The sequence below is a fragment of the Rhodofomes roseus genome (assembly GCF_022264815.1).
Source record: "Rhodofomes roseus strain CIRM-BRFM 1785 chromosome Unknown C8Q71scaffold_7, whole genome shotgun sequence".
NCBI classification, from domain to species: Eukaryota; Fungi; Basidiomycota; class Agaricomycetes; order Polyporales; family Fomitopsidaceae; genus Rhodofomes; species Rhodofomes roseus.
Window position 1 is genome coordinate 777,661 of NW_025952963.1, and position 13,298 is coordinate 790,958.

At 56.3% G+C, this 13,298-nt stretch overlaps 6 protein-coding genes across 6 annotated transcripts; 3 read left to right on the plus strand and 3 right to left on the minus strand.

The window, feature by feature from the left end:
* Nucleotides 1–412: 412 nt before the first annotated feature.
* C8Q71DRAFT_751447 (peptidase family M48-domain-containing protein) lies at nucleotides 413–3,180 on the minus strand. Its single transcript, XM_047923312.1, has 5 exons — nucleotides 2,794–3,180; nucleotides 2,321–2,604; nucleotides 1,181–1,959; nucleotides 1,004–1,127; nucleotides 413–950 (listed from the first exon to the last, which is right to left on the minus strand). Exons 1-5 carry the CDS (start codon nucleotides 3,055–3,057, stop codon nucleotides 650–652), a joined length of 1,752 nt encoding a protein of 583 aa, XP_047780389.1. The 5' UTR covers nucleotides 3,058–3,180; the 3' UTR covers nucleotides 413–649.
* A 45-nt stretch (nucleotides 3,181–3,225) lies between these two features.
* C8Q71DRAFT_751453 (peptidase family M48-domain-containing protein) lies at nucleotides 3,226–6,089 on the plus strand. Its single transcript, XM_047923313.1, has 4 exons — nucleotides 3,226–3,944; nucleotides 4,020–5,070; nucleotides 5,121–5,244; nucleotides 5,299–6,089. Exons 1-4 carry the CDS (start codon nucleotides 3,561–3,563, stop codon nucleotides 5,612–5,614), a joined length of 1,875 nt encoding a protein of 624 aa, XP_047780390.1. The 5' UTR covers nucleotides 3,226–3,560; the 3' UTR covers nucleotides 5,615–6,089.
* Nucleotides 6,090–6,404: 315 nt separating this feature from the next.
* On the minus strand, nucleotides 6,405–8,030 carry C8Q71DRAFT_532284 (oxidative stress survival Svf1-like protein). Its single transcript, XM_047919171.1, has 4 exons — nucleotides 7,861–8,030; nucleotides 7,599–7,802; nucleotides 6,609–7,548; nucleotides 6,405–6,557 (listed from the first exon to the last, which is right to left on the minus strand). The coding sequence occupies exons 1-4, from the start codon at nucleotides 7,878–7,880 to the stop codon at nucleotides 6,444–6,446; spliced, it is 1,278 nt and encodes a 425-aa protein (XP_047780391.1). The 5' UTR covers nucleotides 7,881–8,030; the 3' UTR covers nucleotides 6,405–6,443.
* A 576-nt stretch (nucleotides 8,031–8,606) lies between these two features.
* Nucleotides 8,607–9,978, plus strand: C8Q71DRAFT_795941 (uncharacterized protein; the record flags this gene model as incomplete). Its single annotated transcript, XM_047925642.1, has 3 exons — nucleotides 8,607–8,632; nucleotides 8,676–9,529; nucleotides 9,584–9,978. The coding sequence occupies 3 exons, from the start codon at nucleotides 8,607–8,609 to the stop codon at nucleotides 9,976–9,978; spliced, it is 1,275 nt and encodes a 424-aa protein (XP_047780392.1).
* A 160-nt stretch (nucleotides 9,979–10,138) lies between these two features.
* Nucleotides 10,139–11,563, minus strand: C8Q71DRAFT_751459 (uncharacterized protein). The gene is made up of 4 exons (XM_047923314.1): nucleotides 11,308–11,563; nucleotides 11,170–11,251; nucleotides 10,790–11,123; nucleotides 10,139–10,733 (listed from the first exon to the last, which is right to left on the minus strand). The coding sequence occupies exons 1-4, from the start codon at nucleotides 11,458–11,460 to the stop codon at nucleotides 10,376–10,378; spliced, it is 927 nt and encodes a 308-aa protein (XP_047780393.1). The 5' UTR covers nucleotides 11,461–11,563; the 3' UTR covers nucleotides 10,139–10,375.
* Nucleotides 11,564–11,638: 75 nt separating this feature from the next.
* C8Q71DRAFT_832634 (uncharacterized protein) lies at nucleotides 11,639–13,273 on the plus strand. Its single transcript, XM_047926386.1, has 5 exons — nucleotides 11,639–11,991; nucleotides 12,051–12,322; nucleotides 12,379–12,557; nucleotides 12,608–12,867; nucleotides 12,922–13,273. Exons 1-5 carry the CDS (start codon nucleotides 11,737–11,739, stop codon nucleotides 13,099–13,101), a joined length of 1,146 nt encoding a protein of 381 aa, XP_047780394.1. The 5' UTR covers nucleotides 11,639–11,736; the 3' UTR covers nucleotides 13,102–13,273.
* The last annotated feature ends 25 nt before the right edge of the window (nucleotides 13,274–13,298 follow it).

Sequence of the window (13,298 nt, forward strand, 5' to 3'; positions counted from 1 at the left end):
ATACTTGCCCTACAAATCATAGCTTTAGAACACTTTTTGGCCCTACGCGCACCTCGAAATGTGTCGGTCGCCGACCAATGAAAATTTACATTCTGTCAGCCATATGTACTGGTTGAGATCGACGAGAGTTCCTGTTAGTTTACAAGCGAAGTCAGTGTGAGCTCCTGTCAACTGCCAGGGTGTCATCCGCGCGCAAGTCTAACATGGTTAATTTACTCACAGGTCCGAGATCCTCCTTCAAGTCGCGTACATCGGAGTCTAATAGTTCAGATCGATCGAACTTGGAGCGAGCCGCACGCCGTCTCGGACGGGAGTACGAGTGCTGTGTTCAGCAGGTGTTCAGTGCGTTCGGTACACAGTCTTACGCAGTCGGCGCGCCGATCCGGAACGTCGGATCCGGACGCATCCAGCCTGGATGCTCAGTTCGTACTTTTCCGCGCCAAGGAAGTCTGAGAGCAATAGCAGAATATATCGTACAGCTGTAGACCGAATAATATACTAGTGGAGCGAGCGGGCTATATACGACAGAGATATACAAACCAGAGCGAACGACTGAAGCACGATATATAACAGACCAGACAAGGCCATGACTACCTACCTACCTACCTACCTAGAGCAAAGAACGAAAGACAGACACGACGACGCACACCTACGCCAGCAGCGACCACGCCCTCTTCCACGACCGCGCGGGCGCAGCACTTGCCTCCCGCGCGCGGCGGCGCTCCTCGTCCCACCGCTCGAGCTCCTGCTTCAGCTTTCGCACGCGCTCGACGTTGAGCGGGTGCGTCGAGCCCGCCCAGGGGTGCGGGAGGTGCTTGCCGATGCCCGTGCGCTCCTGGATGACCTCGTCCTTCGGCGCGTGCGCGCAATCGGCGTTCTGAGCGCTCTGCGAGCGGTTTTCCCAAAAGCGCACCGCGTGCTGCGGGTCGAAACCCGCATGCGCGAGGAGGCTGAGGTGTTGGGTTAGTTGGGGGAGATACAGTAAGGGTGGGCGTGGGCCTACCGAGCGGAGACGATGTCCGCCTCGATCTCTTGTTCATGACTTGTGCATATGCCGGAAAGCTTAGCGAACTCGACTGAGCTTGTCTTCCAAACGCCGGAGATAGCGTCATTGATAAAGGGCCCGACTGTCAGGACAAGGTGAGCTGCACAGTCATCTGCAATATCAGAGCGGACCTACATAGCATGGTGAAGGGGAACATGAACGTCCGGATGACGTCGGTGGCGATAGTCATAAGGCTCGGCCCAACGATGGACCCAATGGAGAGTGTCTCGATGTGGTGTGCGAGCACCAAGTGCGCAACTTCGTGCGCGAGGAGGATGGCGAGCTCGGAGGTCTGCTCCTCAGTAGGAACAGGCCGCGCCGGTACAGGCTGCGCGTTGAACAAGCCGCCGAAAACGGCGGACCACCACGACACCTCTTCTGCGGAGGTCGCGTCTAGCGCAACGACGTTCTTGATGGGGTACTTTGCCATGATGTCGTTGAGGAAGCCGGAGAACACCACGATACCCGCAGCGCCGTCTGGGCCGAAGCCGTACGAGAACGCATTAGATGCGTCCGGCCTGTCGACGACCAACAGCGAGTACGGCGGGCCCGGTATGACTTCTTCGGGTAGCGCCGAACGCAGCTTCGTTGCGTCCGCCATCCTACCGATGTAGTCTGACTCGCGGAAGCGCGGCCGTAGGGGGTAGTCAGACGGCGGCGGAAGGGGCACCTTCGTCCCGCCTTCAAGCCAGTCGGGCCGGAGCTCCTTCTCAGCTTGGAGGACGGGGATAACGTCTTCGAGGCGGCGCAGCGTCTGTTGGACCCAGCGGTATCGCCAATCGGACGGGTCGATGAGCTTGGGTGTGTTCCCGCCAGTGGCTAGAATCTCGCCAACGGCGGCGTACCAGCCTGTGCCCGCTAATTGTGAGGCGATGTCTTCCTCCTCCCAAGGGGAGAGTAAGATGAATCTCCATCTGCATGTTTGTCGTCAGTGTGAAATGGGGAAATTGCGAGTATAATGCTTCGAATATAGCTCTCATGGGGTTGGACGGTGCTCGTGTCCAACCAAGAACAGCTGCGGATCGGCGGCATGTGAACGCTTAATATGGAGTGACATACCTGGGACGCGTCGGAAATAACAGGCATCAGGCTCTAGTACTACCCCGGCACAGGTGCAAAGCGTAAGCATAGAAGCATGAGCACAGAAAAATACTGCACATGTCAGTCGGGATCCGAGCCACAGCGTACTTCCCAATTGATGAGCGCGAGAACGTTCTAGCAATCGAGGCCGAAGAGAGCCATGTTCGAAGCACCGTGCTGAAGCAAGAGACTCACCTTCCAGTCAACGGTGTCCTCTCTATACCCGCCAGCAGCGTGAAAGCTACAATGACAGCCGGTATGAGCAGTAGGGTGCGCGTAATCTTCCGGGCTCTCCCCAGATACATGATAGCCCTGCGTGCTTTGCCATCAAGGTCCATGTCTTTGCCGCGGCCACTTTGCCGCAACTTCTCGATCTTCTCAAGTATTTTGCGTGAGCGAAACTGCGACATAGAGGCTAAGGGAATAAAGGTCAGCGCAACGCGGAAGACGGTCTCTGCGACATTGAGTGCAGTGGATGTCTGGTGGATGGATGTTAGTTACGGTATGTCTTTTCGGCGTTGGGCATGACGACCCCCAAAACAAACATAGCGAGCTGGTGTCATGTCCATTTTACAGCGGCACGTAGAAATACTGCGACAACGACCTTGAACGGTATTCACTGGTTCTAGGGGCCCACCATTCCGCTCTGCCAAAAAGGAGCATCATACCTTGAACCACCAGATGAGAGGGGGGGCACACATCCACTGACGGGGATTCGAGGCATGAAATTGCCTCCGCGGGGAGAGCGTCGTAAGGTTTGTCGGCCGGGGGTAGGACGTTTGTGCTCGATGAAGCGCAGGTGACGCAAGTACATGAATAGGCCTGCTGTTTGCCGACCAGCTTCGAGAGGGTAGAGAGCGAACGGCATAGCCCGACCAGCGGTTGACTCTGAGAATTGTCGAAGAAGAGCTATCCAGCACTGAAGAAAGCATCGTTGACCGTCATGGGCGGAAGGACGAGGAGAAAGAACGACGCTGGACTCTGCACTGCGGGGAGACTCCCCGGCGTCTACCGACCAGAATCACTGCACTGCTCCCCGCGCCCGAGGCCCAGAGCTAGATCGCCATCACTGGCTGTAGTTATCTATCACCGATTAGTGATTCTACATATGGACAGGCGTTCGAGATAGGGCCCCATCGAGGACCACTGCAGTCTGGCCAGCGCGAATGCTCGGCCATATAGCATGCCACTGGCATGCCATATCCCTCTGGAAACGATAGCCCCCACGCTGAGACACTCGACATGTCCGAACAGTCCGAACAACGCAGAAGGCTCGCATGAGTCGACAAGTACGGCCGATCCTGTCAAAGAAATGATGTCGGTCGAACAGCACGAGCGCCCAAGAACACCAAGGGCGGACCCGCTGCCGGAGTCAGGTTACATCGACTGCGTACTACACATGCACGCGTAACCTCGTTCATCCCAACAATGTGCTATGTTGGGCTGCAAGACGTCCTCTTGGTTGGCTTCCCATGCTGTTGCTCGGGCTTCGTCGATGCGCGGAAGATGGGGCGTCGGGGGATATGCATTCCGTCCGAGAGGTGAAGCGAGGCAACTTCCCCCGACCACGCTGCCAGTGATCAACTCGGACTCGGCGTCGAGGTATGCTCGAGCTTTACATTCGACCCCATTAACGAATGGCTCGTTGGAACGTCGCGGAGGCTCAGTGGGAGAGCGTGCATTGCACCCAATGGCAAGGACTCGGACAGCGCCGGCTCTACCGACGATACACTTCACCCTAATTCATGCACGAGCATTCCACTCGACGCCTCCAAGAAATGGCTTGCCATTCGTCCCCTTCCTGCTCTCGTTCCTCAAGGTACTTAAATCCGCACGATTCCTCGACCAGAGCAACTGACAATAGTTCCCCCCGGGATAACCATGTTAATCGCAGACCTCCAGTGCTATTCAGTTGGCGAGCACCGTCTCCCGGATCGCTCTCACATTCATGCCCATTGCCCTTCTCAACAAAATGAAGAGCTACAAGAAGCTGCAGAGGATTGACGCGAAGATCAAGGATGGCAAGTCCAGCGACGAGCTGCACGAGTGGAGGGAGACAGTCGTCGAGCGGTTGCGCAACAGCACACGGCTTTTCCACCTCGTCCTGTTCACCCCCATCGTCCTCTTCTGGCTCACGATCGTCGCCAGCCTCGAGCGCACGCCGCTCACCGGCCGCTGGCGCCTCATCCTCCTATCTCCCGACGAAGAGGAGGACATAGCCGCCCAGCTCGCAGGGCCGGGCTGGTACCGCGCCGTCGGCGAGATCCTCACGCAGAACGGTACCCCACGCCTCATCGACCCGGGCGACTGGCGCTTCCAATGGGTCCTCAGCACCCTCCGCCGCCTTGAGAGCGTGATCCCCGTACTGCAGCACGAGAAAGAGCTGCGGCCAGATTGGATTGACTACGGGCCAGACGACATACCCCAGCCTCCCCCCGCAAAGTATCCCCTACGGCCCCGCCCGCGTGCATCCGACTACTTCCGCAGATTCGCAGAGGCCGCAAGGAACCGGACCGCGCAGACACCAGCGCATTCCATCCCCGGGCCGCCGTACTCTCTGCTGGTCGTTGACGACTCGGAGTCGTCCAACGCGTTCTCGTATGGCTTCGGTCCGGACGGCGGGGGTGGCATAGTTGTGTTCTCGGGCTTCATCGAGGATGTGTTGCGCAAGTATCCGCGTGCGTTTGTTGAGGAGCCACAGCCGACGTCCTGGTGGTCGTACCTCTTTGGCAACTTCTTCGGGTTCGGTCCACATTCGCCGGCGCATCCCGTCCCTACCGAGGAGCAGTCCTCGGAACTGGCGATCCTCCTTGCACACGAACTCGCACACCTTGTGCTTACGCACCACATCGAGACGTTATCGACAGGCACGATTATCTGGCCTGGGGTCATTACGATCTTCACCGACATAGTCCGCTCCTTCCTATTCCCGGTGACTATGCTATGTGAGTTCCGTCCACGACACTGAAATCAGAACGTGCTGACTGGCGTGCAGTTGGGCCATTCATCAACGATGCCCTCGCGGGCGTCGGCAAAGCCAGCTCCGGCGAGATCTCTCGCATCACCGAGTACTGCACCTCCCAGTCGCAAGAGGTCGAAGCAGACATCGTCTCCGCGAGGCATGTCCCCACACACTGCCTCTCGCTCATCTTGACTGACGCTCCCTTCTGCAGGTTGCTCGCCCATGCAGGATTCGACCCGCGGCACGCTATCCATTTCTGGGAGGGCCGTAACGAGACGCCGAGGACGGCGGAGTGCACACCCGGGCGCGCGGAGGAGATGCAGCGCGAGGAGGAGACATCGCTGCTCAACCTGCCGCGCCGCTGGATCGGCGCGTCGCACCCGATCAACCTGGTGCGCGTGCAGAAGCTCAGGGACGAGCTCGATCGCTGGGAGCAGGCGCGGGTCAAAGCGAGGGAGACGCGCGAAATTGAGAGGCGGAAGGTTGCCGCTCAGCAGGAAGGGGCTGCTCCTGCTGCTGCGGAGTGAGACTGGGCCCGTCTTCAAGTTTACTGTTATTTATTCGTCGATGCCTCGTTTTTTATCTGGTTTGTCTCTTCGGCGCCATGTGTCGTGTAGGTCTAGTCCACTCGTTGAATCCCCCCTGTGTATTTGTAGTCCGAGTCGTACAACAGCGAACATTGCTATCGTGCTGCTTACTTTACATCGTTACTCTACACTATTTCTCAGTAGTATTGCAAACAACCCCACTCTAGATCCATCCCATTTCTACGTCCACGTCTGTTCTAGGTCTCGTAAAGGGCCGGCTGTCTCCAGTCAGAGCTAGGTAGAGTAACAGCAACGCCCAGACCACGTCACAAGCAGCACAAAAAGGAAGACGACCAAGGTAGAGCCAACTTCGAAACGAAGCGTATATCCGAAAAATTCGTAGTGCGGCTCTGAATGGGGTCAGTACACGGAATCCCCTAGTAAAAGGCGAGGGGATTGTCTTATTGCACTAACCCCAGCCGACACACTGATAGAAAGTGGATGTCCCCGTACCACCGAGTTTTGCATTTTGTCCAGCCCGCGTGTGTGCGGCGCTTACCGGTGAACTGTATCACTGCTCACTCGTTTTTGTGGTGTTCAGGTCCTTCAAGGTGTGATAAATCATTCGTACTGCTCTCAACAGTGGAACGAAGTGCATTTCTGGCGCAGCAATTGAGGTTCAGACCATCCATTCCGGGTACTTCGTTAATGGATATGATACATGGGTGTCACAAGCTACCATCTACGCTTGATGAGATACTGCCGTCCGTAGCCGCCAAAACGCGCGATCGTAGCCATTTGTTGCCTCTCAGGAGACGAAGGTTGCCTCTCAAGAAATGAAGGTTGCCTCATTGTAGATGATGCCTTCGATCTCTACCGAGCCAGACGCGTCCGGGAGGAGCCCGCTCGGGACGTTCACGGTAAGCTTGCCGGGGTTGAACCACTGCGACAATAAGTGAGCACGAATGCCAGCAGAGAGGACCGTGACACCAACCTGGTAGATGTAGGGTTTGGTACCCGCCGCATACGCGATCATCGTCTTTATCACAGTCGGGATCTCCGCCAACACATCGACCTTCTCGACGAGTCCGTTGTACGCGTTGGGCTGTCCAACATCGACGACGAGCGTCGCGTCCAGCTTGCCCGGAGCATCAGGCAAGATTGACGGAGCGGCCCATCGGAACGTCAGTTCCGTAGGGGCGTTGTAGCCCGTATCCGCGTCGTGGGCTGTCTTCGAGTGCACGGCACGCGACATCACCTCCGCTGTCTCCGGGAGTGGCTCGTCAGGGTACTTCGTCTCAGCCGTCACAGCAACGAGCTTGCCGCCGAGGACCAGCGAGCCGACGTTGACAGAGACGAAGCCGGAGCCTGCACCGTGGCGACCGTACGCGTCGATCGTGGTGAACTCCATCTGGATGGCGCTGCACCCGCCGTGCGCCTCGCTAACGAAGTGCGCGAAGTTCCAGCGCGCCGCGACGAGGTTGGGTCGCATGCCCTGTATGGCGTGCACGAACATGCCGGGGCCCTTCACAGACTCCGCGCGCCCGCTGCGGATGATGGTTCCCGTGGCAGTGGTCAGCGGCCAGAATCGGTGGATCACATATCCCTCAGGGTTCGCGACGTCATGCCCGAAGTACGAGAAGCCGCCCTTGGGGCCCTTGCCAACCTTCCAGCCTGGCGCAGACGCGGGGCGACGAACATCGAGGGAGATCTGCAGGTCGTCTGCGAGGTTGACCCGGATAGCGTAGGACTCCGCGAACTCGTCTCCTGGGTGGTCTTTGTGTGTAATGCTGAATTGATCGGCCTTGCTCGAGCGTTTATCGAGGCCTGGAGGCGGGGTAACAAAATTGCTGACGTTGATAGACTTCCAGACGCGCTGCTTCGTCTTCGGGTTATAGAGCTTGCAGGTGAACTGGATAGTAGGGTACCACACGCTGGCATGGCATGAGCATTCGCGCAAAGGTCTAGCGACACGGAAACTCACCCAACGGCGGAGTGAATTACTTGGCACATCAGGGACGACCCGTCGTCCAGCATATGGTACCATATTTGCGTCTCGACTGTAAAGCCTCCTGGGCATGTCCATTCGATATCCTTCGGCTCGAGTTCACCGAAGAGGTCCTGTGCACCCTTCCCTACATCGACAGGGTGGAAATTGGGCGCCTTCGGATCGACCGGTGCAGACGTGCTGCGTAGACAAGCATCTCCTCAACACAATCGAAAAACATCAGATACATCGCACTTACGAGAAGAGTGAGGAGAACATGGCAGGTGCGTTGAGGGAGCGTTCACCAAGTCGGACGCCGGTTAACTCGAGTGAGGAGCATGCATTCGGGTGGTCCCGTCACGCACCTTATCGGGCAAGTCACCGGCCGGGGAGAGACCATCGAGTTGTGTCCGAAACGAGAAACGGGAGACCAGGGGAGACCATAGCAGTCAGGCACAGCGACTGGGACACGACGTCGACCAAACGTCGACAGTGTCTGGACAGTATCAGTGTCACTGATCTGGCTGCAGTGGCACACGGTCCACCTTACCTCCGTCCGATGGGAAGAATGTGTCCATGTCAGCTGCTATCATCGCGCCTTCGAGGATCAGTGCAGATGCTTAGAATCCGTGCCGAAATGACAAACTCGCGAATTACGAGATGTCGGACGCTCATGTCGAGCGATCGTTGTGCTACCGTCGAGGCTGAGGACTGCGGTATTCTCTGACCGCCGCTGGGCGCATCCATAGTCGTGGAACCCTCGTGCCAACACATTCCGCAGTGCGGAGCTTGCTCGAACCCGGTGAAGACGGTGAGTCGCATTACGCCGGACGCGCAGACCGAAGCTTCACACATAACAACGCCCACAGAGTCGCTCACACCCACCGTCGTGTTCCGACTGTCTGTGGAATGCTGCTCGTTTCGCTTAATCGTATTTCCTACCCACCAGTTTCTCAACGAATGTACGACAGTCACGGGATGGTGAGTCGCGCATAGGATAAGCTCATGGGAATGCTGGATACTGACCATAGGTGACACGTCGACATTGTCTTAGAAACTCCTCCACGACCATAGAACACCGCGTTCGCCTATCTACGACCTGCCCTGCGAACTGCGAGACACGGTCATTGACTTGCTATATGAAGACCACGGATCGCTGAAGGCCTGTAGCCTGACGTGTCGATCGTGGCTCTCACGCGCACGCTACCACCTCTTCCGTACCATGTCCATAGACAGGGGACGCACGGGGGACGCGTTTGCCCGTCTGCTGCGATCATCACCTGCGATCTCCGCCTACGTCCAGAACATGGATATCAATGGCAGTCAGAGTCAATGCAGCTGGTGGAACACTGACAGCCGCAAGGGCATGTTCTCCTGGCCAACCTTGGGTCCACCCACCCGTGCACATACCGAAACCGACCTAACAGAGGCCGACACATGGCTCCGACGCATTCTCCCCGAGGACATGCACCTCCTGGCGAAAGTGAAATCCTTGAGGATCTCAGCGTTACCTCTGGGCGGTGGTCTCACCATCACTCTCCAGCCTCATTTCAAACAAATCAAGGTGTTGTCTGTCGATGGATGCAAGGCCCTTGCATTCAGCGATTTCATCACGTTCCTTCGCGCGTTTCCTCGCCTCAAGTCACTTCATCTGCTCGCGATCCAATGGCTACCGAGGAATCACAATCAGGGCGAGGGACCTACTCAGCCCCTCCCTCTATTGCGGTCTCTCGAGCTGTCTCACAAAGTAGACGCCGCACCGTTTGTGTCGTGGATGATTGAGGAAGAAGCTCATACCGAGCTTACGTCGCTCAATTGTTCTATATCCGGACAACAATGCGCGTCAGCTATCAGTCGGCTTCTGAAGGCACTGGGAGCTACGCTAGGAAGTCTTGTGATTGTGTTTCGTGAGACTGGGGATGGAGCAGGTCGGTCCACATTGACCCATATGGTATCCCATCGTTTATGAAATATTCTTGCAGATATTCTCCGCAAGAGCGCGCTCGAATTAACCCATTCAACCGGGTTGCAGAGCATCCGAATCCAATGCTCTACCGTCTGTTCCACACTACTACATTCATCCTACCGACCTTCCCTTTCGTGGATCGTAATCTTACTCGCCACCGCGAACTCGATACATCTCAAGGAACTCACGATCTCGATCAGCGCATCCGATCTCTGCGCCCTAAACATGGAAGGCCTCGACGTCGTGCTCGCGCACGCACGCTACGGCGGCCTGGAGCGTGTCGTCTTCGAGATCGACTTCCAGAAGCACCCGGTCGACCACTCTCAAATTTCGCGCGTTGGCGCGCGGATGACCACCGTGAGGAAGGGAGGTCTTCTGCGGTTCGTGACTTTCGGGGATGATGGTGTCTGAGCGTATTTCAGAGGGGTTGTCTTGGGAAGGGGAAAATAACGTGCGAGTGTCCAACCCATCGTTGTACCATGTCGCATCGCCTTATTCATATGGCTCACACGTACATCTGTCGCTCTGTCTAGCCTTCGGAGTAGCTTCCGGTATTATGGGGTACTTATGTAATGGATAAACACATATATCATGTTAGCTACTGTAATCGCGGTCGCTTCTGCGGGAGATCATTTTCCGCCATCCTCGTATCAGGTACGATAGACGAGCCAGACGGTGTAGGGTCGATGCTACGCCTTTCGCCCGCGCCGACCTTGTTCAATGCCGTCTCGGGACCGCTATCATTTCCAGGAGACGACCCCTGTGAGAAACGACAAGCAGGTGAACAGTAGTCCGTCGCCGCGCTCAGTCATCGACTGCCCTTGCACAGGACATCACAGTGACAACATTCAACACTCACTTTTGCGGCTGGCTCGTCAGGGTCTCGGTATGCCCAGGAAATATCCATCGCGTCCTCGGGTGTCGCCTTGAAAGCAGTCTGGACTGAGCCTGAGGTCTCCGGGAGATCTTGTGGAACGGCCATGCGTTCGAAGTACATACGCCCTTTACGCAGTGCCTCGAGCACCTCCTTGTTCTGTGCGACAGATAAGGTGGAGGGGTTCTGGGGTGGTACAGACGGAGGCCACCCGACGACCCGGATGCCGTAGACGTCTAGCTTGGAGTGGTCCGTCCACTTCATCTCGGCATTACGGACGCCCGATGCTGCTCTGCCTCGAACACATTTTACTACGGTATCGGTGGTGGGTCAGATATCAATGCGCACCTAATCGCGTCCCGTACCCGGGAATACACCTCAGACTTAAGCGAGCTTGCCGGGCCCTTCTTCTTAGGCGGCGCATTCACGAGCGGGATGTCCGGGAGAGCGAGCTCTCCTGACTTTGCCTCCTTGGCTTTCATGCATTGCTCCTGGAAGAGCTTCGCACCTGCTGCACCGCAACCTCTATGGCACCGCCAGAACTCGCGGCCCATGACAGTTCCTCCGAGGAAGCCTTCATCTGATGGGTCACTGGGATTGACCACGAGGAAGAACGACTGTAGACCCGCGATGTCCTCAAGAGACTCGAGTGTTTGTGAAGTCGCCATCAATATAGAAGAAACTGTGTGATGTTCAGTGGGATGGAAGGAGAGCCGCGGGTAACTCACCTCGCTCTGCCAGGCTTCCTTGCGGCTGTGTGGCCGGGCTGAACAGGTCCTTGCAGAACCACTTCGCCACTTGGTCCCTGATCTATGCTCGAGTATGTACCGACCCATCTGTGCGCAAGTAGATATATTTCAACCTACCTCTTCAAACGGGCGCGACTCGCGTTCAGCAAAGGAACGAAGATCCGCCAAAGTCTTGTCGAACAACGTCTGCAACCGTTCGAGGAAAAGCCCTGAGTCGTCCTGCATTTGTCTGCCTTTCCCCTTCAAGTCTGTTTGAATCTCAGGGTACATGTCACGTCAATGTACCGCAGTAATGAACGTCGGTGAGATGAATTCCGCGAAGCACGCTATCCAGCCCTTAGCAGCGACGAACGACACGATCACGGTTTAAGCGCAGAGCCGTTGTGGCGCCAGACGAGCGAATGTGAGGCGATCGGATCGGGCGTCCCCGAGATCACGATCTGTGTCAATTTCCTCCGCGCCGGGCGGAAAGCCTTCATCTCAAAAAGCTTTCCCGGGTTATATCCTCCTCTACTAAACTTCGGAGCCACCCTTCGACTTGTCATTATGGGGCGTACGCGCACAAAAACAAAGAAGGGAACTGTGTTGTCCACCAAAGTCTCAGCTGTCGAGGAAAGCCAGAGCGAACCGTCTGTTGGCGCTCTGCTCGAGAAGGCACAGTCTCTAGTCGTGGAATGCGACTATGATCTCGCAGGACGCTTTGCAAGACGGATATTAGAACGAGAACCAAATAGCGTGGAGGGGAAGGAATTGCTGGGTGTGATCCAGCTGGAGACGGGAGATTTGGATGCAGCGAAAATGGTACGTACCTGCTTGACCGTCAATCGAGTCGCAATTACGAGCCCTATGACTGATCGCAGACTTTCGAATCGTTGCTGCCTCCGCGGGCAGGCGCTCCGCTCACACCACCACCATCTGCGCATCTGTACTTGGCCCAGTTGTGCGACGATCCACACTCAGCACTGGAACATTACCAGGCTGCGGTGGACATCCTGAATAGCCAGCTGAAGGGGAAGGAGCGCGCTACAGATCCCCTCGTCACGGCTGATGACGAGAAGGAGCTCAGGCAGAGTATTGTCCGAGCTCTAATTGGCATGGTGGAGATATGGATGGATCCGTCTTATGATCTATGGTACGTCCGAGTGCAGAATCGGTCACCTGCGTAGTCTCACTTTCAGAACACAATAGCTTCGATCCTGCAGCTGAGAAAAATTGCGAGGACCTCCTCAATTTGGCATTGCAAACCGATCCGAGCAATACTGAAGCGCTGCAGAGCTTGGCATCTGTGCGACTTTCGCAACAAAGACCGGACGATGCAAAAGCATGCTTGGAGCAAGCATGGACCCAGTGGAAGGACTTGGAACCAGGTACGTCCGCACATTGGGTAGGCCAAGGGATGCACTGAGCACGCCTGTAGACGATGTCAGTCTGCCACCAATCTCCTCCCGCCTTTCGCTCGTAAGGTTATTTTTGGAACTATCTCTCTTTGAGCCGGCTCTTCTCGTGTTGCAAGGTGTCATGGCCGTTGATGATCAGGAAGTCGAGGCATGGTATCTGCAAGGCTGGTGTTTCTTCCTCATGGCGGAGCAAGCCCAAGAAAGTGGAGGCAAACTTGATGAACTCGCCTGGGAAGAACTCGCGAGGGATTCGCGTGACTGCCTGGAGACTTGCCAATTGGTACGTGTCATACGCGTATTTTGCGTTGAACTTGTGGTTGACGTCTTCCCATAGTCGCATGTGAACCAGGACCACCCGGACAAACCACTCTTGGAGCATGTGCACGAGCTCATCGGCAAATTGGAGGCGTTGGGCATACAACCGTCGCCAGAGGACGGGGATGATGAGGATGCGAATGGCTGGGAGGATGTCGAGGGAAGTGAAGATAGTGACGAGGACGTGGAGATGTCATGACGCTCGTGACGAATTGCATTGCCGTTATCCCTGGTTACATTGTGTTTTGGTATCTTTTCTTCATCTGTCTGTACCGATCTGTGCTCGTACGTTGCGGAGAAAAGTAAATTACAAGCTAAGGTGGCATCGATTCCTATGTGTATTTCTCTGGATCATAGACTTGTATTAGGTGCGCCCTGTCAAGCCGAAGGACCTCA